A 24,050-nucleotide genomic window follows, 5' to 3' on the forward strand; every position below is an offset into this window, starting at 1 on the left:
TACCATATTTGTTGTTCATTCATGCATATGCATTTATGACACTGCTTTGTGACTTGACTTTCTTTATAGGGCAACTGGTGGATTTATGGACAGAGGCAAGGAGAGACAGAAGGAGGGAGAGAGAGACACAGAGAGGGAGGGAGGGAGAGCAGAAAGCAGTATCTGTTAACAGGAAAACTCCTAACGTATCACTTGGGAAACCCGCAAGCAGATGTGGTGGCGGAGTGATGCAGGGACTGGACAGAGAGGCAAATTAGCAGACACAGCACAGTAAGTGTTCCTGGACGATGATTTTGCTTGTTATCTGGGGATTGTAACTGTCATGAGGAGACTGCAGTGTTGCCCAGAGCCAACTCGTAACCACCTCTGCTACTGCAAACACCGGACTGCTTGATTAAATCTTGCCAAACAAACACAGAATCATCACTTTCTAAGATTTCAGTCTACTTTTAATGCATACAGTTTGAATAGTGGCTGCCATGACGACCTTTTCATGCACCTGAATATCTGAATATGTTACTGGATGTTGCAGTATTTGTGATATAGATATATCTATATATATATGTATATAGATAGATAGATAGATATAGATATATATATAGATATAATATTTTTTATATATTATATATATAAAGTTGTTTCAGGCAAAACTGTTGAAGGTTAATATGTACATGCATACATAATTTTCATCTTTATTCTACAATATGTATTATATGCATGCACACACTTACTGTGTAAAGATGTCATTACCTGTGTCTTAATTTTTTTGTCAGCAATAAACCTAAACAGATCTTCTATCAAGATTATTCATTAGCTTTGTCAGAGATCTTGTTCTGAATAGCCCAAAGAGGGCCGCTGTTGTACTTTCACGTGTGTTCTAGCAGTATTACTTTGCCCTACTTTGACAAACCAGGCATTTATTTGCTTGTTATGCTCTGAGAGCACAGTAGCCAGATGGAGGCTGTTGATCTAGTTAGAAAGGTAGATGTGAAAAGACCATTACCTTGATCACAGCAAACACACACACACACAGACGCACGCACACAAATGCACCCATGTGTGCATACTCAAACACACGTACATACACGAGAGTTTAGTTCACCCTACCACTCACTAAGTGAGCTATACACAGGTTTCAGCACCTGTTGCACTTACAGTTATTAAGTGATCAGTCATGAAGACTTATTGAGTACAGTTTTAATTACATACATGAAAATTGGGAAATATCTTAACAAGTTTTAATACTGTATTATTTCTTTCTGCAGTTAGAAAAGACTGAAGTAAGTATGGCACCGCAGTTTTAAGAACATGTGGTTTTGCATAGAGATTAGCAGCTGATTGCAAATGCCAGGCATGATGCATAACGGAGCAAGTGCTGACCTGCAGTGCTAATGATTGACCAAGCCTGTTATACTCCAGCTATCACAGTTGGTTGCTAAGAGCTTGAGGAGACACGATAGGATGTTAGATTGCCAATAACTGATATGCCTGCACATATAAACAAGAAATATATGGCCTGCATTGTGTATACACATAAAATTGTGAACTTATCTGTTTTTGTTTTGTGTTAATTTGTGCAGCAAAAATCAGGTCTGATTTACAAGGATCATTGTGATTGTGCTCTGAATAGAAAATGAGAGAATTTAAATGCACACTCACATGTTCCCCTTCCTGTCTGTGCTGGCCATTTCTCTGACCTGTGTACCTGTGTTTTGATCCAACCAGCAGGGCAGAGGCTTAATTTTACAGAAAAGATGGTGGGGCTGAGAAACCGCTCTACATGGGAACCACTGCTACTCAAAGCCTCCTGCATCAAATCTTGTGCTAATGGTTGCTCCATGGGCATCACTGCGCACCTTACCTATGCCAATGCTGACATAGAGTCTGTAGAAGGTGAGTACTAACTGCCAAGTTTAGTGTAGCTAAACTGTGATATCATAATATACCACGAGACATAAGAAAAAGAGTTTTTGAGTGCAAAGGATAATGATAATCCCAGATTAAAAATGGGAGTGGGACAAGACTTGGCCCGTGAGGAACACCAGATACTTTGAAGTAAAGCTGAAGAGTAAAAATCAACAAATCTCTTTCATGTTTATTTGCACTTTATCATTATCAAAGACATCTAAAACCAACATGACCAAAACTGGCCATTTGATTAAATAAACAAGCAAACATACAATAGTTGTATGACTATTAATTTTCTGTATGTTCAGAATAACTGACAAGTTTTTTACTTCCTTTAATAATCAGGAGCCCCTGTATGAATGTTCCAGAAGACTGAACATAGTATTTGCTTTGCCCCTATTAAATTTGTTCAGAAAGCTGCCACTGTCTTACACATTCTATGCCACGAAGGCAGCGCAGCAGCAGCTGATGGCACAAAACAACTTTAAGTCTTCTCCCTAAGGTTTCCTTGAAGTGTTTACTTTTCTGCTTATCTTCTACTTAATGAATACCTTACAGCCAGTCAAAGTGATGCACAAAAGACCTAACTTACCAAGTAAGAAGAAGAAAAGACCTAAGGTAGCCCTGACTCTGACTTAACAATATAGCCCGATTTATTACAATAAGTGAGGAAATTAAAAAAAAACAAATGTGTTTGTGGGATTCAGTCCTTAACGACAGAGTAAACTTAGCACAAAATGTAAGGTAAAAAGCAAAGCAATTATTGTTTATTTACTGCTGAAAAATATCTTTCAGTGAAAAAAAAAATAGCCAGTTATTTGAAGGAAATTTGGGAGAAAGACACACAGTGACCAATCTCAAGGGTAGATTTGAACCCAGGCTCTTCCATAAGCCTTACAACAGCCCAGTCACCTATTCAACCCAGCAAGCTACACTCACACCCTGACAAAGGAAACGTATTAAGGTTTTCCATATTATGTCTTACCTAAGAAGAGAACTTAAGGTATGCAACTGGCTCCAGATCCCCCGATCTTAGAAATATCTACTGTACTTATTTTACTTATGAACATTTCTTTAGTAAAAGCCTGTTTCAGTTTTATGTGTCTTAGCAGCTTGTGTGTCTGTAACCTTCATCCAGGTGTGTTCATATACCCTCTCGGTGAAAAGGAGGTTGTGGTGGGCTTTGAAGCCGTGATCGCAGGCCGGTTGGTTGGGGTCCAGATCCAAAGCCGAGGAAAGTTAAAGGACTGCTGTTTGGATTGCTGCCCTGGAGTTGGTCTTGAAGGGAATGGCCTGGAGTGGGGCTGCTGTGGGAGCCCCAGTCTAGACATGCAATGCACCAACGGTGAGGAGGAGGATGGAAGAATGCTGTGAAGAAAAAAATGTTATGTCAAAGTTGTTACATTTTTCTCTGATAGAATTTCAGAATTGTAAGGAATTAAACATTAGAGTTATACCAGCTTGCATTTAAATATATATAATATTATAAATAATATATAATATTATTTATGGATACTGCTGCAGACATGATTCATTGCTTCTCTCCTTCCAGACAGTCTAGCTCAGACGTAGAGAGGGCTATCTGAAAAAGCCATCTTTACACTTGTGAAATGCATATTTATTTTGAAAAGCCCTTGATGCTGATGCTGATGATGCATGAGACTAAAGCAATAAAATCTGCATTTAGCTTATAATAAAAATGTTTTATATAACTGCAAAACATTTGTGCACTGATGCTGCAGTAACAATGTGGCTTCAGTACAGTAAGTCCCTTCGGAGTCAGATGAGGAAGGCCATCTGATCTGGATCCCTGCCTAATGCTGTAACGGCATTCACTTAGTAGAAACATATCTACTTAACTGCAGGCCACAGAACAGTTTATTCAATTCACCTGATGGTGATGGATTATTCTGAGTAAATACCAGCAATTAATGTGCGTTTGTGTGCTAGGTTTTTAATCATGTGTTCTTTTCACATTCATCTACATGTATTTTCATATTTATTAATGATGTCACAGGCAGTCTTGAAAATTTTGCATAAGGTTCTAACACAATGTTGTATTTTGGGCTTTAGGACATCTGATCCTGGATGAGGACCTGGAGAGAACCACTTTCATCGTGGGCACCGGAGTCATTGGCCCCATGGATATAGTGTCGATCATCATAAGCACGACACTAGAACTTCCCACATTAGAAAACGGAGCCATTCGGATCGTCTACCCCACACTCCTTACCCCGCTTGTCACTGGGAAAATGACTCCAAGCAAGAGTGAAAGTGGGGGGAAGTCTGATGAAACTGGGTATTTATGAAGTGGACTCCTTATTTTTTTCCCCCACTTCTTTCATATTATTTTCCTAAAAAACTCCCCATTGTTTTTGTAGGGCGACCAGTTGTTTTGGTGCCACCTCAGGAAAACAAGATCGGATCGTGCACTCTCAGCAGCAGTGTGCGCACGCCATCTTCACCAGCCCAGCTGTCAACCTGGCACCTTATGAGCTGAACTTCCAGCTGCTGGTCAAAGGGGCCTGTCTGCTGGCTGGTACTGCCCGTCTCCTCAAATAAGGCTGATTCAGTGGTTTTCATCTCAACCATTATGATATATGAGAACAGCAGGCAATCTCATTACTGAATAAAATGAATAGCTTCATAGGCGATCTCAGTCCAAACACAGCCAGACGATGAAACAGATTTAATCTTCACTAGTGTGTGCTGTAAAGAAAAATTAACTCATTCAAAGTATTGCAATATGTTTACTGATTTTCATTTTTTGCCTCTCTTTATTGATAGGACTGGAGAGCCCTACTCACGCTCTGAGGGCAGATGCAGATCCAAGTGCCCAAAGTGCCTCTGCCACCTACATCACCTTGGCACAGGAGCATCCCTATGACAGACACATAGAGATTATTTTGCACCTCAGCGGTGAGCAATGACAAAGTGGTTTGAGAAGGTTTGAACTTTTCATTGCTGTGATTTTTTTTTTGTTTTGTTCTGACTTTTAAACCCTTCCTCAGAACCTCACAGCCCATTGGTCATCTTAGAGAGAGGCAGGCTCTCCTTCAGCCAATATGAACAGCAAATCTGCTCCCGTCGAGATTTCATCCGATGCACCCGCAAGGATTCAGAACCTGAAAGAAAGGTTTGGGTTTTTTTTCCTGCTGTCAAGCATTTAAATACATCTTTCTCAAGACGTTAAGCTTTCATTGCTGATTTTCCTTCTTGGCCTGCAGCTGGAGTTTGTCAGGAAGCGATACCACAAAGACATTCTGTGCAGCCCCGTGTTGATGCTCAATTTCTGCCCCGACTTGCTGCGTGAACCTCTGGAAGTGCACAAAGCCACCAGGGAGCTGCTGTTTCTCATTGATCGCAGTGGCAGCATGAGTGGCGCCAACATCCAGCGTGTGAAAGTGAGCAGTAGTCAGAAACATGCAAATAAAACATGAAGTTAAGATTTGAGAGTGTATATATATGTATATGACTCTGGCTCCATCCTGTATATGCTTTCTTATTCTGACAGGAAGCCATGGTGGTGGCACTCAAGAGTCTACCTTCTGGCACAATGCTCAACATTGTGGGATTTGGTACCACCATCAAGCCTCTGTTCACCTCCAGCAAGCTTTGCACTGATGTCAGTATTACCTAGTGAGCTTTGTTAGATTAGGAAATTCCCTGAATTGAGCATTTTTAAAAGATTTTCAGTGTTTTTCATGATATCTGTGAATTCCTTCCAGTAAACGAGAACACACGGAGCTTTTGGATGATGTTTTTCTGAACACAAAATGTCATTCAGTCGTTCAGGACTATCTGTTCTGTTTTCTACTCTCTAATCAGGCAATAGGTCAGTTCTTGGGTTGCCTTAGTAGCAGAGTATCAGGTTTTATCCAGACCTGGGGCTGCAAGCACAAACAGTCTTTCCACATTCTCCTCGCCATATGGTGGCCTTTCATGCATTTTCACTTAGGCAGGACGTGTCCCTCCATCTCCTGCTCTGACAGCTATGTTTGTCCACCGTGTGAACTGAGGTCATTTTAAGGCAGGTGCTAATGTGTGTTTGTTTGTGCTGTCTTTATTAGAGAAGGGTTGATTTAATTTGTTGCTTCCCTCACAGGCTAATTAGTGCATCTGATAACAAACAGTAAATTTATCCTGGCAACATGTTTGCACAGGCGCTGCGGTTCGACAGGTGTTGTTTGCTTCTCCCTCCTTTACCCAGGATCTGATTGCATCCCCACTTTAATCACTTGTGTGTTTGCATGCAGGTCACACTAACTCAGGCCTACGAGTACGTCCAGAGGATGAGAGCTGACATGCGAGGCACCAACCTGCTGGGGGCGCTCTTCTGGGTCTATCAACAGCCCATGCAGCGCTCGTACCCTCGCCAGGTCTTTATTATTACAGATGGATCCATCAGCAATGTAGCTAGAATGCTGGAGCTAGTACGCAGAAACGCGTGTGCTGGCAGGTATGGATATCATGTGCGAAGGAGGGTACAGAGGGAGCAGCTGGTTATCTATCATGACAAGAAACAGATAAAACTGACAATAGTTGCAACAGCTGGTTAATAAAAATGCATTATTAAATAAACCATTAAATCAGTGAGGTTAGGAAGCAGGAGATAAGTAAAGGAGAGTGAATGGAGGCAGAACCAGGTGAATAACATGACAGAGACAGTATATGGGGGAGGACAGCAAGAGAAACAGAGCGTGGACCCAAGCAAACACTGATCATAAAGACCTGAGAGCAAAGCTCTGTGGAAGAAAGAAAAGAAAGGCTTGGAGTATTTTTCAGCCCCGCCCAGTAATCCCGTTAAGTGCTCTCCTCTGCAGTAAGAGTCACGCCCCTCTGGTTTTCCCCAGATGCAGAATGACTCCATTTATGCCTTATTAGTATTCGCCTGTCGGACTGACTTTCTCCACTGTAATTTTTGTCTGTCCTTTAGCAAACTAAGAACATGTTTGTTCGTTTCTTTATTCTTATGAAAAACATCTAATTCTGCTAATGTTAATTAGATTGCCATCTTACTGCAGTCTGCAGCTGAGAAGGTGTTGTACATCATTTTGAGCTTCTGTTTCCATATTTAGCCAGCCAGACTGCTGCTCAAGAACTCAGCCTTTTTCAATTATTCCGTCCCCTGAGCCATTTAAACTCTTAGCTAGCCAAATGGCTGGTGATCTCCACCAGTGTCTGTTTGATGACTCTACATTTTCATAGAAGCAACATTTTAGGTTATTTTCAGGCTACTTCAATAAACATAAAAAATAAACTATTATAACACAAACAGTGAAAATCATCCACAATTTGATATCATTATTAAATTTTCTCTTGTGACGTGATAAAAATGTAATGTACACACTGTATCACCTTTGCAGATGCTTTGGCCTAGGCCTTGGTCCACGAGCCTGCAGGAGACTCCTGCAGGGCGTTGCCAAACTGACAGGAGGGACTACAGAGTTCTTGGATGATGAGGAGAGACTCCAGCCCAAGGTCAGCAGCGCTGCAGCACTGCCACCTATTGGAGTGAAAAGAATTGCAAATTAATTAAAGGCAAAGTCTTGAAAGAATACATATGTAAACCTTGGGGCATTACATTAGCATTTCAGCATAGAGAAAAGCAACTAGCAGTCATAAAGTGTAATAATTACTTCAGCATTTAAGTATAATTTAGAGTTATTTAAGTTTAGTATTTTCATAGTATGGCTTTTATAGTTAGTTTAACAACTGTTAGCCATTGAAGATATACATGTATAAGTTTAAGTTTACCAAGTTTTTCAGCTTATGACAAATCACTGAAAAAGTGTTTTTTAATTAGTTTGATAAGTTTATTTCTTCTCCCCATTTCTGCAACAGTTAATCAAGTCCCTGAAGAAGGCCTTTGAACCTGTTCTGACTGACGTACGGATCGACTGGTATCTACCAGAAAACATGGAGGCTCTTCTTACGCCCAATGAAATCCCTCCACTCTACCCCGGGAATCGCCTCATAGGATACTGCACGCTTTACGACATGACCAGTTTCAAAGCAAAAAAGGCAGAGGTATTACTCTGTGTACATTACCATGCAAAATATTAAGTCACCACTTTTTTGTTTATTTTGCTTCAAGTGAGTCAAATATTATTGTAATTTTTTCAGTGGTCTTGAGCAAGAGTTCTCCAGGGTTTCTGAAACTCTTGCAGAGTTCATCTTTGGACATTTGCTGATTTTTCGCTCATTGTTAGTCCAGTCCTTGTAGCTGACCAACTTTAGAGCTATAACTGATTAATGAATCATTCAATCATAAATAACACACCAAACTAAATGGATGAACCAGTCTTATGTCTCCACATAACAGACAACTTAGCAAAGAACTAATTTTAAATTGTATCTTTAGGCACTTTGTTCCCATTCCTTTAATTGAGTCTATGAGAAATGTCAAAGATAACACAGTTTGGCAGGGATAAAGTATTATTTTTGCACCTGGAAACCTATTCCTGAAGATTACTTAGAGAACTTATGAGAACGCTGCCTAAGACAGTTCAGGCTATGTTGGAGAAAAAAGATCGTCATCGCAAATATTGACTTTGAAGCTCATTAGAATTTTACAAACTCTTTCTTTTTGCTTTATATGCTGTATTTTTGTGCATGGATATTTCAATACAATGCTGAACCCATTTCCTGTTTTTCAACCAAAATATGCAGAAGGGAGGGTTGGCCCCATACTTTTGCACAGTACTGTACCAATTTTTTTAAACCAATTTTATGTGATCTTTGCATTTTATTTTGTTGCGTCAGGAACAGAGCTACAAAGATTTACTTCGTGGTTCTACGGGTTCAGTTTTTGGCCAGTCGAACGATGAGCTTTCACCTCCCCCTGCCTCTGAGCTCATGCCTGTGGTGACATGTGCAGATGGCACTGAGTTGGAGGAAGCACTGAGGGAAATTTCTAGAGAGATCTCCTCTGAGTTCTCCTGTGCCAAAGACACAGACACAGGCACCAGTCCAGGTTGGTCACTCATCACGAACATTTACATTTGCCAGCACACTTTAAACCACAGTGGCTAACAACAGGCTTTTGTCCACTATAGGTGTGGAGTTGGACTGGTCCAGCGATGTGAGGAAGAGGATCCAGGAGAGCTCTTACATTCAGGAGCAGTACGTCCTCACTCGCTGCTCACTCAGCAGTGAACGAAGTCTACAAACGCAGTCCCACTCACACATACATGCCTCAAATTCTGACGGGGCCTTTCTCTCCAGCTCTCACTGTTCTGGTCCAGTGCTCGATACAGGGTCTCTGCCCCAAGGCCTCGAGAAGATGCCCCCTCCAGAACAGAGATCATCCCTGTCTCGCTGGGCAGACTCATCATGGCAGCAAGACCTTTCAGGCAAAACCCCAGACAGTGGGACCAAAAAAGTAAGACTAAAGCCTGAAAGATGGGTTTTTTGTAATTTAGTAAGTAATTGGGAACACACAGACAAAACAAGACATAATAATATAACAACTTTATATAGCTATAAACTTCTATCTTTCCTTTGGAAAAAAGGTCACATTCATTTAAAAGACTGCTTATTTGAGTCATGTACAGCTGAAGCACACAGTCAGTATATCACAGGAAGTCGCTGCAAAGTTATTCTTGCAACATGGCAGATACATTTCAATCTAATAAAAAAAACATACTGAACATTTTTATATATATATCACTGCAGAGAAAAGCAAAATGATACCCAAACCTACTTCTCTTTGCTTGTCCCCCTTTTACAACCAGAACGGGTGTCTGGATGGAGCTGAGGAGTCTCGTAGGAGACAAAAAGCACTAGCACGTTCGACGATGGCAGCGCGAAGTTTTTCGTCCCCCCAGGGTGAATTAGAGATGCATCGGCTGAGAAGGGCTCTGGAGAGGGTCTCCTTTGACCAAACACTGGGAGGGAAGCTGGAAGAAAGTGACGGGGAGACAAAGCCAACACCACGAGGAACAGCATCCCACAGAAGCCTCACCGACTCCAGTAAGTTTCACTGCGAAGAAAATAGGATCATCTTTATTTATTCAGTTCCGTAAAATTTCTATCCTATTTTTCTCTCCTGCCCCTTAGATGGACTCTTGTTTCCTGCCTCCCCTCTGGACTGGGACAGCTTCACAGATCCAGAGTATCTCTTCACTGCTGTCCCACCTGACAGTCCTCCCCCAGGCCAGTGCCGTGCCCTTATTCATGGTGTCCTGGGTGGCAGGCCTGTGTCCTGGGAGGTCACTGTAGACCTGGGGCACCTCTGGACCCCTGAGAGTCAGGACATTGAAGTAAGTGGGGTATATGGAAGGGGAGGTGAAGAAGGAAGAGGAGGGAAATCGTGGCAGGAGATCATTCACCAACTGACTGCTCGCTCAGTTATAAGAGACTTTGAGAAAATGGCAGAGAAAGAGAGCGACATTGGACATGGTGGGCGGTTTACAGGTTGCTTTTTCTTACTGATTAATGTGCCGTTATCTCCAAACTACTGTGCATCTCTTACTATTCCTCTGTTTGATGGCTTCTTAGGCTCAGCGAAGCGATATCGTACAAAGGCTATCCAGACAAGTAAGCACTGTAACATCATCTGTATGTACACAGCCTTCACTACCACTGACAGCAATCCCAACAAAGGCTTGGCTGACATGGATGTGCAAACCACAGGTGTGCCACCCACCAACACACATACACAGAATAAACTCTCAGCTCAACTTTCATCCAGGAAGTTTTGTTTACTTGTCAATGATAATAAGATATCTGTAAAGAACAATCCTGATCTTTTCATTGGTGTTATGAGGAATCAAGCATTAGAATTTGTCTTCTCTTTGAAGCCTGGTTTTATGTGTATGTAAGTTTAGAGCGTGCAGCTTGAAAGACTTTGGCAGTAACAGGTCTGTATAATTCTGTATTTGTGTCTGATCCCCCTAACCTTGAATTGGATAAAATAGGGATGGACGGACAGACGGAAGGAAAATCAATAGCTCTTCTAAATTCTCTAACTTAAGGAAAACAGTGCTAAGTGAATTACAGAAGCACCATTTTAAATGTTATTTTTATTTATTGTTGGATTCAGTCAATATTTTTAAAGGTCCACATTGTGTTCTGTTTATTTGTGTGTGTCTGCAGGGCTACATTTGGGAAACAGGCAGACTTTTCAGTCAGGCATTCGTAGGCAGAGGACTTATTCTGTAGGTCTGGGCAGACGGCACACCACTGGAGGCAGTGCAGAGGTGGAAGACACCTGGAACTCTACAGGTAAGAACGACCGAATGATGCCAGCACCCATTTCTGTTATCAAGACTTTAGGTCATCAACAATCTTTGTATCTCTCAGACAGAGATGACACTCCTGCCTCACCCTGTAGTGTAACATCCTGGGACTCTAGTAAGTACTGCTGTCCGTTCGCTCAGTGAAAACTCTGGTGTAAGTAGTCTCGAGGATCGAGGCTTCTGAAGAGAAAGCTGTGGTGAGAAGGAGAAAAAGGAGGACCCCTCTCCCCCGACTCCACTACACACACAACTTGTGAAGAAGCTCTTAAAGGATCAGTTCATCTAAATAAATCTTCCTTAACTTTATTGGTATCCAATCACACAGACATATTTGCTTTTATTCATTTAGTTCCAAATCCATGTAAAAGACCTGTGACCAGTTATGTTTAATCTGGATGAGCTGAGCCTTTAAGCACAATCAGAAAACACCACTTTTATCACTGAGCTGATAAAACAATACAATTTAATGTTTTAATGTCATCCCAGGTGTAGGGGGCAGCTCCTACTACACTACAGCCATGGCAACAGGCACCTCGAGCACTCGCTCACAGCGATCTATAGAGAGCAAGTCAATGGAGAGCTTCTTTGGCACCAGGTAAGACTTTCATATTAAACTCTTTCAACAGTTTGTGTGAGACTGACAAAGATGCAATAAAATAAACAGCATGAAAGGACTAAAAGGCGCTAAAACCCTCAAGAAGTAAGACACAAAAACAAATACTGTAGTTTCTTGAAAAGCTCCTACTTTAAAGTTGTTCATGTATACACTCCTGTTTGTGCACATGTTACTTAAATGTAAGAAATGAGCCACAGCATCACCACTCTGTTTACCCACATCTGTAAATGCCCTGAGAGTGAATGATGGTTCATTCACTGAAGTTTAAGAGTTAATAAATATGTGAAAACAACTCGGCCCTGGAACTCATACGGCACAGACCGTGGGTTCTAACTGTGATTGATGCAGTGAATCAGGTCAGGGTTCATCTTTCCACGCAGGTATATGGCTGTTCACCGCAGCTGCACGCTAATGCAAACCCAGCAACCCTTACACGTGACATTTCTTTAGCGACTCCCTTCACAACAAAGGTTTCTAACCGCAAATTGTCAAAAGTTGTTGCAAAACTCATCATCTACATTCTGATGTAGATGATAAGGAAGTATTCATAGGATTTGTTTTTTGTGAGGTTCCTGTTAAATCTGACACTCTGAATCCATGTAATTTGTCTTTTCTTTAGTTAGCTGTAGTTTTCACACTGAAACAACAGTGTTATAATGACATGTAGACCAGAAGAGTGTACGCACAACTCCCACATCTCCACTGGCAAATTGCATTCTCTTTAAATGTTAGATATATTTTTTTTAGCATACCTGTTTTGTTTTGTTTTGTTTTGTTTAAATTCCAGGTTCCCCCTGGGCAGGCTCAGGTCCTCCATTTCATCAGGAAAGCAGGTGCCTCTCAAGTCCCACTGCTTATCTGCCGAGACCGAGAAACAACCTGAAAGTGAAGCTCCAGACTACCTGCCCCTGGTGAGCTGTGCCAACATGGAAAACAGTGAAGTGCTAAAGTTGTGTCCACTTTATTTGTTTACCCAGCACACAATACATACCATCAGCTCCCAAATTCATTCTGCAAACTCCTGGAGTCAGTCGACATTTAAAGGCAGAAGAACTTTGGAAAGTTAAACCATGTGCTATGATAAATAGTGTGCAAAAGAGAAACACAGCCATGTTAAAGGCAAAGTGCATTTGCAGCATCGTAATACTGTGCACTCATCTTCAAGTGTGCTCATTACCCCGTCCAGTCTGTTATGGCTCCTCAGGTTCGTCTGCAGCTGGCATCAGGAGCTTTTCTTCTGACTGAGATCTACTCTGACTGTGTCCAGATTCCTCTGGACCGCCTTAAAAGAGCATCGCCATACAGTCTCCACCGCCGTAGTCTCAGCCCAGCCTTACGCTGCACATCTCCCAGTGCTCCATCCTTGTCCACTACTGCCAAACCTCCTGGTGCTCCCTCTGGTCACCACGTTACCTTCTCTCCTTCCGCTTGCTCCTTTGTCAGACCAGCCATTCCACCTTTCCACCACACTCCAGATGATACTCCCCTAATTTTGGAATCGAGGCTTCGCCGAAGATACCTCTCTGACCAAGACCCTGTCACCTCTCCCACTGACCTCCCCAGCTCTGAAGAGGGTTCTTTGGAGTTATCCATCAGCCCCTTTCAGAACCAGAACCTCGGCCAAGCAGACAGTGGCCGTGGGTCAGAGACAGATATATATGAAGGCGCTACACCTGAGCAAGGTTACCTCCAAGGGAGCAGCCAGTTGGCACAAGAGGATCTGGAGGGCTCAACTTGGGCCACAGCTGTGGCCCTAGCGTGGCTAGAGCACCGGTGTGCTGGCTACTTTATGGAGTGGGAACTGGTAGCAGCAAAAGCAGACTCATGGCTGCGCTGTCAGAAGCTGCCCGAGGGACTGGACATGGCAGGGCTTAAGGGAGCAGCCAGACAGCTGTTCCTGCTGCTGCGCCACTGGGATGAGAACATTCAGCTGAACATGCTGTGTTATAACCCCAATAATATGTGAGACAATCATCTCAGAGGAAACCAAGCCAACTCTGATTGTTAGCATTCTCACCATTTCCCAATGATAGTGACTCTAAATGCCTTTACATGGAAAAATCCTGTTTTATTAACTTAGGCAGTGCCAAGTTCATTCTAAACTACATGGCATAGACCAGGGGGCCTTTTATGATCTGTGTGCTTTATGCAATCACAAATATGCCTTTACCATCTGAATGGGCTTTTTGTAGTCTAGCTTTTAGTTTGCAGCCAGTATAATATACTACTATACCAAATATGTAATCACAGTTACTGTCAAATGAAGATTTTGATTATAAAGATGATTATTTGATAAATTAAACAAAGATGAGCTTTAAACAGTGAAATGATTGTTGGTTAAAAATAATAAAAAACACACTAAAATTCAACCATTTGTTGTATTGTGTAACAATGAAGACCACACGCGTTTAGTAAAATCCATTTGCAGTTTCAGTCTACTGCATGTTTCTCACATCTATGAGTGCGGCCACTCACACCAGAGGATGACAAGTTACAGAAATCAGACAAACAGACTGATTGTCCACAGCTGACTTTTACACATATGTGTAACAATACAAAAAAAAATCCCCTTCGATAGAGAATACTTATGTTTCATAACTGTGGCAGAGGAAATGCCACAAGCTTATGCTTGCTATGCAGTTATTTTAAAGCTTGGTGTTCAAGTTCTTATGCACATTATTGACACTTTCAATATACGATCATCTGAGCACCAGTAAATAAAAACTTGAGATGATATCAGCCTACATGACTAGACCAGAGGAATTATGAACTGAGTGTAGTTGTACCACAGTAAGTAGGAATATAGCCCATGTAATCAATTCTTTCCACACAGCATAACATTCATGACATTCTCATAGCCTCCACTCTTCTTATTTTCTATCTAAAACTAAACCTGAGAATTCTTATTTTCTCTTCTTATCTCTGCAACTGCATATTATTCCATCATGTGGGCATCAGTCTGCACACACATGATGCTTTCTTCACTTTAAGCAGTGAGAAGCTTTAAATGGCTCCTTTAATTCACTTATAAACAGTCTACCACAGCGACCGCCCTTTGCACCGGTGCTGTCAGGATCAAAGACAGGAGGATGGAGCGGGCTTGTCGTCAGCTGATTCGGCCGAATAATACTTCTGGTCCGATCAGGCCGGGGCTCAGTGGCGTTTGTCCTTAACAGCTTTCTGCTCTTGTGTTTCTGCTGCAGCTGAAAGCAAAGGTGGAGCTAGCCAGAGACATAAGAGGATGATGAGGTGACAGACGTGAAGGGCAGCTGAGCTGCTGTTAGTAGAGGGATAGGTGTTCCACGAAAGCTCGATCAGACCCAGGATCAGGACCCTGCATGCAAAAATAAAACAGTTTTTCATTAAGATGTGGCAGAGTGTTCAGGGAGGTGCTATGCTTCAGGACTTATGATTCTGTCTCACCTGAGCAGATGGGCCAGCTTCTTGACACCTCCACTCCACAGCAGGTAAGGCAGTGAGTGGAAGTACCAGACGTAAAACTGGTAGTGCAATGAGCGACTGAAGCACATGCCGATGAAGTTAGAGGTGAACAGAATCAGCACAATCTGTGATTTTCAGATAAGGACAAAAAAAGGCATATCTGGAAGATCATATGAAAAAATCTGCTAAGCATTGTTTTACCATGTCCTGTGTCCTGTAAAGAGAATGTTCAAAGCAAAGCTAATTTCAGGTGCTCACTTGTCACCAGGTTTCCCACAACAGGTATCACCACAAGTTTTTTTGATTTTGCACAGTTTTGGAAGAGAAACCCTTCTTTTTCCTGTCTCTATGTCTGTCTCCTCTTGAATACAGTGGAACTTTAAGCGCTAAGTTTTTGGTTCTCTGTCCAGAAATCTTGACCCAGTTACTGAAAATAATTAAGATTCACGAATCTTGCTGAGAGGAGTTTTCTGTATGAATTTTTTTTCATTCTGTCAACAAGACCTGCAGATTCATATTAACATCTAATAACAGACTTACAGAAAAATATTTTTCACACTAAAGACAGGAGTAGATTGAAATGGAACAAAAGGATATGATCCACAGTGCTTTTCTGAGCTGGGATTTTCCTCTTGCCTGGTTCCTTTAGAACTTCAAAGATGCTTTCTCCTGGTCTGGTGCCACAGAGAGAATATGGTTATTTGCCATTTTAGAGATCTAGGAGGTACGTGTGTATTAGTAAAACATATAACTTTAAAAAAAGGTTTCCGCTGCTGACTGATGAAAACCCTGAAATACCAACAACCATTTAGTGCTGTTACTAGAAATCAATTGCATTTCCTTGTGGCCTAAATGTCTCTGCAGATTATAAAGTAGTGACAATCCTGCTGAAATAGCCTCCCAGTTTTTCATGACCCCTTGTTGCATTGTCATAATGATGTGGTTTTGATCAGTATGTTATCATGCAAAGCATTTATAAATGTAAAAAGAAAACAAACTGTTTTTTCAAGGGTCCTCTAGTTGCTTACAAGCTAAAGCATGTGGTACTGTGACTGTAACCCTCAGTTTTGTTTTTTTCCCCCAGAATCCCTGGTTTTGTTCCCAGTGTATCCCTGGCACATTCAAAGTCTATCTCACCTCTTCCAGCGGCGGAAGGCAAAGAGCAGCAGGGTGAGCAGATGAGCGGCCAGCAGGAGTAAGTGGAAGTAGCGATTCAAAAAGAGCCATTCTGGCAGGAAGCGCCAGTTGACCGTCCACTTGAACATGAACTGGCGGCCAAGATCAAAGGCACGGCTCATGTAACCAATGGGATTCTCTAGGAGGAAAGGGAGCCCCAACACAACCTGCCACATAACATAAAGAAAGAGATGATGTCAGCAAAATACAGTCATTTGCTAAAATTTACTTTGGACAGAGTACTACAGTCAAGCTGTACCTGTCTTTATGTGTATATTTACCTGTATGCCTGCACACAGCGATAACTTAGGGATCGTCTTCATTAGACCAAACTCTGACAGGAGGAGGAAAAAGTAATCCAGGGGCAAAGAGAAGCACGTTCATTTTCACAGATACTGCTAAACTGTCAGAAAGAGGAAAAGATTGAGTTGTAATTTCATCTTGCTACTCTCAGGAAAAATTAACAATGACAATGTGGAAGGTATGTAACACATTAAAGATGTACAGGTGCCACTTCTGGATTTAGGGAAAGCCAATAAATGAGTATCCGCTTTAAAGAAGAGTACACACTTGCCTGTAGAGGCCACAGCCCAGAGTCCAGTATCCATCTATGAAGAGATTGACAGCTGCAAACAGCAGCATCATGGCCACTGGGTCATTAAAGAGACGGAGCACAAAGATGGAGTGGATCCGATAGGATGCACAGCACACAAAGAAGAACACATAGGGAGGAACCTGGAGAAAAAAAGGAGATTTAATTATTTGTGAGATTAATTATTAGAAGAAACGCTAAAGAGAACAATTCTGCAAGTGGCTCAGAAAAAGAAGAGCTGCAAGCAGAGGAAAAGGGAGGTCTCAGTATTTCTGTTAGACTGGCCCTGCAACCCAGAACCAGATATGCAACAGAAAACTAATGAATTAATGTGTGAGAATATTCTGAAAATAACATTAAATTTTGTTTCTGTAGGGTATAGAAGTTGAATTGCACACAATGACACGCCCATGTTTCAAAGTGCGTTTTAGCAAAATGACATGCTGCTTAATATATGGGGTTCCTGGCACATTAGTATTAACATTAGGCTCACCTTTTTGGTGCGATAGTATATTCTGAAGACAAGCAGCAGTGTGACGAGGTAGAAAAAAGCAAAAATGTACTGGCCCAGACGGATGTTCACCCCATGGCCGGTAATGTAGTAGAGAGCTGTGAAGATGTAGACGAACCCAGCTGGGTACCTACAACAACAGTGTTCCAAATTATCTAGGAGACCTGCTCTGAAAAGCGTGGTATGGAGAGAATTACATCATTTTGAAACTCACACCAAAGGGCCTGTGTCCCCTTTCAGCTGGGTGTAGTCATAGGTGCCATTGATAACTCCTTCCACTTCATCCATGTATGCTTTCCAGTCGATCTCAGTGTCTGCAGTACATAATAATATTAATAATAATGATGATCTTGATGCATGCTCAATAGTCATGCTCAGTGATGACTATAGGTTCTGGAAAAGACAACTCACCCAGAACAAACAATCAGGTTAAGAAGGAGAAAATATTATTGGTATTTTTCTGTTGCAGTTCCATAAGTCTTGTATGTGGACGAGTAAAAAGTGAGCAGTTACTATGCCTTTAGAAGTTTACTTCTTGTATTTACTATTGAAACAGCTACCTTTGGTTGTATATAGTCTTATAAGTAATGGACGTTATTTGATGTTGGGAGAGAGTAAACCATTGTATTTGGTCATGCAGTGACAGTAAATTCCCTTTGACAGGTGGCAGGCTAAGCTAATACTTTTCTGACGCTAGCTACTTAGCCTTCAGCCGCGTTCAGATAAACGTCAAAATACAATAGCGTGCTAACTAGTTGACCAGCTACTTACAGGCTACTTTCTGTATGACCCACACATTGATGCCGATCTCCAGGAACCACAAAACTGAAACCACCAGCAAGGTATATTCCGTCTTGAACAAGAGCAAATGCTTGTCCTGCCAAAGCGTATGGAGTTTCCCCCACAGCGGGGACGGGGAAACGGGAGACTTTCTCCGCACACCTCCAACTCCTGCCATGTCCGCGGCGTAGCGACGTGTACACGAGGCCGTAACTGACGCATGCGCACAGACTTCGTCACGTGACAATTCTGTCGCCGCACGTCAGAAACACGGTGCTGCAGAGTGAATACTGGGAAGGTTTCGTTTCCTTTACAGGTATAAAAAACAAACTTATTATTAGTTCTAATTCTTGTTGAAATATATGTGTTTTATAAACTTATAAGTGTTTCTTATATGACTGTTTAAAAAAAAATCTTTAGAGGTCACTGGAGCCATGGCAACGTTAGCTGGCTAGCAGCTAACTTTGCTGTAGGGAAAACGATCAGGAGAATAACAGCATGTAAACACACTGTGTTTTAAAAGGCACAACAAAGAAATGAAACTTCAGACAATGGAAATACATTTTATTCAAGCTTTCCAACAAATAACGCGTGACTGCAGCTTGTTGAAGTTTTGATTTTAATGTCAGAGTGATCAAGAACAGCTTAAGTGTCCAAAATCATTTTCCTTCATATTATAGAGTCACATTTGTTTGTTTGCTTTTCCCATTTTTTATTTGTTCTCCAACTTTCTCTAACTCTTACCTTAATAAGCTGGTTTGTCTTTTCTGTCATATTCTATTATATTTTTTGAGCTCCTGAGTCACTTTGCTGTACGCTGCATCTTGATGTTTTTGCTGCTGGATGCCAGAAATAAATTTCACAGAGAAATTGTTGTCCTGTGTCTTTGATCAGACCTGAGAGAAATTTAGCAGTCTCATTGGCATCATTTTAAAATTCAATCGAACCAGTTATGCAGCTGTTAATAATTTGTTGTTTGTTATGGTATTTCAACATACTCTAGTCTGTGCCTGGTGGCATTTTGTTGTGTTTGATTTTTGTATTATAATTTGTGTATGTATGATATAGATTGTGTATGTCATTGGGATAGGCATTGCTAACCAGCTTGGGCAATGAATGCCTGGTTTATGTAACACACTTCGTCCTATGTAAAAATATGTAGAGGAAGCACACAGTAAAGATGCACAGGTGTAGTAAAGGAGGACATGCACAGGGCTGATGTAACAGATAAGGATCTAGGGAGGTAGCTAATCTGCTGTGGTAACCCCTAAAGGGAGAAGCTGAAAAACGAGGAAGACTATCTGTTGCTAGCTTTTTATCAACATTAATCCCATATTTTTATTTTGCAGTGTGAAAACAAAAGACATGCTGGTAAGTCTGTATTAGAAGAAAAATAATGTTCCTCTTTATCACAAAAGGCTGCAGTGCAAAATGTATGGCAGATAATTAACACTGTACATAGTTAGAGGCTATATTATCAGTTCCTTTGTTATGTCCCACACGTACCTCAAATCAGCCAGTAATCACTGCCACATAGTGTAGGCACATCAAAGCATGTCACAACATAGCCATGAGCCCCGCAGCTGTGGGTTTACAGACAGGTGATTATTATTATTCTTCTTTTATGTTTGTGCAGGTGCTCTTGGAGCTGTTACAGGAGACACAGGGCCAATGGAAGGATTCTCTGTGACAATTTCAGAGGCAGCGTGTCTTGGAGTGAGCCTTGCTCTTTCAGGCTTCTCCTTCTACCTATATAAGAAGAGCCGAACAACAATAGACAAACTCAACGTGAGTTGTTAATTTTGTGTAATTAGCTTTATTGGAAGACTAAACCTCTAAGAAGCTTCTACTTCAAACCCCTCATTAGAGATTACGGCTCATATGTTTTTGATGGAAGAGTTAAGGTCCCTTCTCAGATGTTAGTAATTTTTTCAGAGATGTGAAGAATTAATCTGGGTAGAGAAATAACACAACAGGATGTGTTTAAATGTATAAGGTGAGCCATATATCACAGTAACATTTAGCTTATCTTCACCATATTGCATTACACACTGTAAAAACAAACTTGCATCGCTGTTATAAAGCTGTAGGTGAGAACAGTGAGCACATCTGTGGATATATTACACTAAAAAGTTAAGATGGAGAATTTGGACAAAAATGCAAAAATTTGGCATTCTGAGAATAAAAACAAAATGTCAAGAATAAAACTGAAATAGTATTTTGAAGGAAAAAAATCAAGCTTGGAAGTGTTGGCTCCATTTGTGCAAGAAGAAATAGTGACAATTTATTCAGTTTTTAGCTGTTTATGTTGTGCACTTTTAGTCTTTCTGTGTTTCTTGATTACATCCTGATTGTTCTTTTAGCTCATGCCATTTGCATCTGTCTTGATGTAAATCCATGAGGATCTTTTAGGGACATATTTTTTCTTTTTCTCAAACTAAACTGGTTCTTTTGAAAGATTTACTATTACAACCAGTCATTTATAGAATTAATAGCAACACTGTGATTGCTACCACTGCACAGAAAAGTACCCATTTACAGCGAGCTGATTAACACACACCAAAGACATAAAACCACTGGAAAAGCAAATGCATGACTTATTAATTAGTCAGTCTTATTTACTGTGTGTGCCCCATGTTTCCAGAATGCTCCACGGTTAACCATAGATAAAAAACTCAAGGACATCTTGAAAGTTACTCCAGGAGCGTGTCTACGGTATGTCGTCATTGAAGGTAATCGGTCTTTTGTTTGTTTTTGATAAGGACTAGTACATTTATTTATTTTTTTAATCTGAAAAGTTGTATACCGGCCTGCCTCTCATTACCTGTTACTGTATGTGTGCTCGTATATATTTTAGGTGGTGTAAAACCAGCTGGAAAGCCTCTCATTAGTTGGTACAACAAAGAAAATGTTGGTGTGCTGCGTAGATTCATGGTGAAAGAACACAGGCTGTTGTGGAACGGATTTTTACGTACATGGTGAGAACATCATCAGATCAAGCTGAAGTTCCAGTACATCTAACATTTTCTCCTTATTATCAGATATGCAAACTGTTTCTCACGTTACCTTTGCAGGACAGATAATGAACGACTCTTGCACGAAAACATAGAGGCGGTGCCCTTTTTATTAGTGGGACTGGATAATACCGAAATCAGAGTCTTGTCGCCTTTACAGGCCGCTGGGCTGGACATGGAGGTCACATATGAGAAATTTCACCAGATCAGTCACAGTTTGGGTGACCTCATGGGACAGTACTTTACTGGGGAGAAGCCAAAAGGTCAACTGGAGATCGAGGAAATGCTCAAAGTAAGTCATTCTATTCAAACTTGAATGAATTAGTGTTCATTTCATAAAGCCCAATTTGTTGTCAATATTAAAAATATATTCTTATTGATAAGTGCCACACCTTTTTTTTCAAGGTGGGGACAAATCTTACAGGTGTAGGCGAATTGAATCTGGACACAGATGGCACTCTGAGTCTCCGACCCCCTTCTAACGGTTCACAGTACTTCCTGACCCCAGCGGACTTCGACACCCTGCAAGGGGAGAATGAAGACATTGCTTTTTGGTGGAAAGTGTTGGCCATTACTTCTGCTTTGGCAGGGGCAGCAATCATTTTCTGGGCCGGGTTACGCTACTACCGCCACCTTAAGGCTCTCAGGGAGCAGGAATGGGAAAGAAGGGAATTTAACAGACTGCAAAATAATGTACCAGACCAGGACAACCTTCAAGACGTGGCCATGTGTGTTATTTGCCTCAGTCAGCCCCGTAACTGTGTCCTGTTGGACTGTGGACATGTGTGCTGCTGCCACACCTGCTACCAGGCTCTGCCACAGCAATATTGCCCTATTTGTAGACAGAGGATTGTAAGAGTGCTACCTCTATATCAAGTCTGACGTATTTGTGGAAGCAGATCACTTCAGTAGAAGCTTCACGTCTAAATGGCTTAACTTATTAAATTCAAAATTAAATGTGAATCATGTTGTGAAAACATTTTGTCCGTAACGGAGATTTGTTGTGGGAAATATGGGGATATAAAGCAATTCGAAAAAATGTGTAAACTTGTGCAATACAGATGTTTGTTTTGCTCAGTGCTCATGTGCCTTATTTTAGCATTTTCTGCCGAGTGATGGTACTTTAAAGTAAATAGAGTGATTATTTTATAGTGCTTTCCTACCCTACCTGAGCACTCAAAGCACTTTACACAACTTCTCACATCTCATTCACTGGTTCAACCACTTTTTTGCTGTGATTTTTCTACATAGGTTCTTTCTACCTAACAGTTACAGTCATTCGTACTCTGATGGATGAATCAGAGGAACTTGGGGTTAGTATCTTGCTCGGGGATATTTGGCATGCAGGCTGGAGCAGAGTTCAGACAGTTTAATTTCCATTCTTGTTTGTATCGGAAATTTACTGAAACCCAAATAAATCTAATGTTGAGAAGTTTTACCCTTAAAGTGTATTTAAGTATATTTAACATATATTTGAGATTCCATAGTGTCACTTTTAATGTGTGCATGCACACTCACAGCGTGTACACTCACACCCAGTTTATTATGTATTATGTTTGTTTGACTTCTCCTTAATGCAAATATCTTATCAGCTGATCACATGACAGACACTCAATGCATTTAGATGTTCATACATGGCCGTACTGCTTGGAGCTGATAGGAAGGCCAAAGTAACTTGTAAAACAACTCCTTAGAACCACATTATACAGAAGAGCATCTTAATGGACACATCCAACCTTGAAGCAGATGGGCTACAGCAGCAGAAGACCACACTGGGTGCACCTTCTATGAACAAATAACAAGGGAGCAGGAAACAACCAACGCAGGACAAGAGAAGGAAAAAGAGTTAATCTGATGAGCTGTGATATTTGCTGCGACATTCAGATGGTAGGGTCAGAATTTGGTGTAAACAACATGAAAGCGTGGATCCAACCTGCCTTATATCAGCTACTCAGGCTCCTGCTGATGCTATAATAGTGTGGGGAATATAAATCTGCAGCACCTGCAGGATGCTCTCATATCATTAGACCAAAATCTCTAAGGAATGTTTCCAGCACCGTGTTGAATCTATGCCATGTAGAATTGAAGTAGCTCTGAAGGCTAAAGGGGATCCAAGTCAGTGCTACAGGAAAACTAAGAGTTATTCCCCTGGAGGCTTCGGTCAACCACATGCTGAATTAAGCCTCCTATAGGAGTTTCCCATTACATATTTCCACTTGATCAAGTCGACTGATTCAAAGCTCTGGGACACATGGGATTAAGCTCAAGTATGTACAGATCGCATCATCTTATATAAGACTTGGTGACCACCTGCTCGTCTTAAACATCAGGAAAGTAGTTTTGTGTTGGCCTGAACAGGCACACATTTCACAGAACTCTAAAGATGGTAGGGGTTCATGTTGGGTTTTCTAAAAACATAAATGCTTTTTGACAGCACCTGGTGTCTGAAAATACTCGCATATAGTGAGTTATCAAGCACACTACTTCTGTCACCCCTAACCAGCAGCATCTGTGACATGCCACCTCCAACCTTTTTCTTTTTTCCCAAGCATTGCCACAGAAAGACAAATGTTAACTAGTGTGTGTTTGAGGTGGAAGACGGCATGTGCAAGATGAAAAGTGCAGCATCAGGCTCAGGTCAAAGAAGAAACAGGGCAGGTGGATCCCATAAATCTTCTTCAGTGGTCATAAGCTGGACAAAAACACAGCTCTCTCAGCAGATGGCAGCTGTGGTTCAACAGGACCAGATTATTACTGCGATCTCTCAGGG

The 24,050-nt window shown here is 41.3% G+C and overlaps 3 protein-coding genes across 6 annotated transcripts; 2 read left to right on the top strand and 1 right to left on the bottom strand.

The window, feature by feature from the left end:
• The first annotated feature begins 177 nt into the window (after positions 1-177).
• On the top strand, positions 178-13,987 carry vwa5b2 (von Willebrand factor A domain containing 5B2). Of its 3 annotated transcripts, none has more exons than XM_039602200.1 (22): positions 178-270; positions 1,726-1,893; positions 3,047-3,253; positions 3,982-4,207; positions 4,290-4,447; positions 4,696-4,827; positions 4,920-5,044; positions 5,136-5,312; positions 5,423-5,533; positions 6,165-6,367; positions 7,275-7,389; positions 7,753-7,938; positions 8,674-8,884; positions 8,967-9,292; positions 9,645-9,882; positions 9,970-10,311; positions 10,411-10,545; positions 11,008-11,136; positions 11,215-11,265; positions 11,637-11,745; positions 12,554-12,677; positions 12,971-13,987. In XM_039602200.1, the coding sequence occupies exons 2-22, from the start codon at positions 1,755-1,757 to the stop codon at positions 13,730-13,732; spliced, it is 4,206 nt and encodes a 1,401-aa protein (XP_039458134.1). In that variant the 5' UTR covers positions 178-270; positions 1,726-1,754; the 3' UTR covers positions 13,733-13,987. The 3 variants fall into 3 exon arrangements, with proteins under 3 accessions (XP_039458134.1, XP_039458135.1, XP_039458136.1); XM_039602201.1 differs by having other exon boundaries at positions 1,729-1,893; XM_039602202.1 differs by lacking the exon at positions 11,215-11,265.
• Positions 13,988-14,125: 138 nt separating this feature from the next.
• On the bottom strand, positions 14,126-18,542 carry alg3 (ALG3 alpha-1,3- mannosyltransferase). The gene is given in 10 exon segments (XM_031743739.2): positions 14,126-15,100; positions 15,190-15,334; positions 15,805-15,881; positions 16,345-16,550; positions 16,665-16,733; positions 16,735-16,786; positions 16,958-17,118; positions 17,469-17,616; positions 17,701-17,800; positions 18,258-18,542. Coding segments are annotated over 10 exon segments (1,326 nt in total). The 5' UTR covers positions 18,445-18,542; the 3' UTR covers positions 14,126-14,919.
• mul1a (mitochondrial E3 ubiquitin protein ligase 1a) lies at positions 18,504-22,726 on the top strand. Of its 2 annotated transcripts, XM_031743740.2 has the most exons (7): positions 18,549-18,582; positions 19,616-19,637; positions 19,903-20,054; positions 20,911-20,998; positions 21,124-21,244; positions 21,341-21,572; positions 21,686-22,726. In XM_031743740.2, exons 3-7 carry the CDS (start codon positions 19,938-19,940, stop codon positions 22,160-22,162), a joined length of 1,035 nt encoding a protein of 344 aa, XP_031599600.2. In that variant the 5' UTR covers positions 18,549-18,582; positions 19,616-19,637; positions 19,903-19,937; the 3' UTR covers positions 22,163-22,726. The 2 variants fall into 2 exon arrangements, with proteins under 2 accessions (XP_031599601.2, XP_031599600.2); XM_031743741.2 differs by lacking the exon at positions 19,616-19,637 and having other exon boundaries at positions 18,504-18,582.
• Positions 22,727-24,050: the final 1,324 nt, after the last annotated feature.

The sequence above is a fragment of the Oreochromis aureus genome, linkage group 18 (assembly GCF_013358895.1).
Source record: "Oreochromis aureus strain Israel breed Guangdong linkage group 18, ZZ_aureus, whole genome shotgun sequence".
Classification (NCBI taxonomy): Eukaryota; Metazoa; Chordata; class Actinopteri; order Cichliformes; family Cichlidae; genus Oreochromis; species Oreochromis aureus.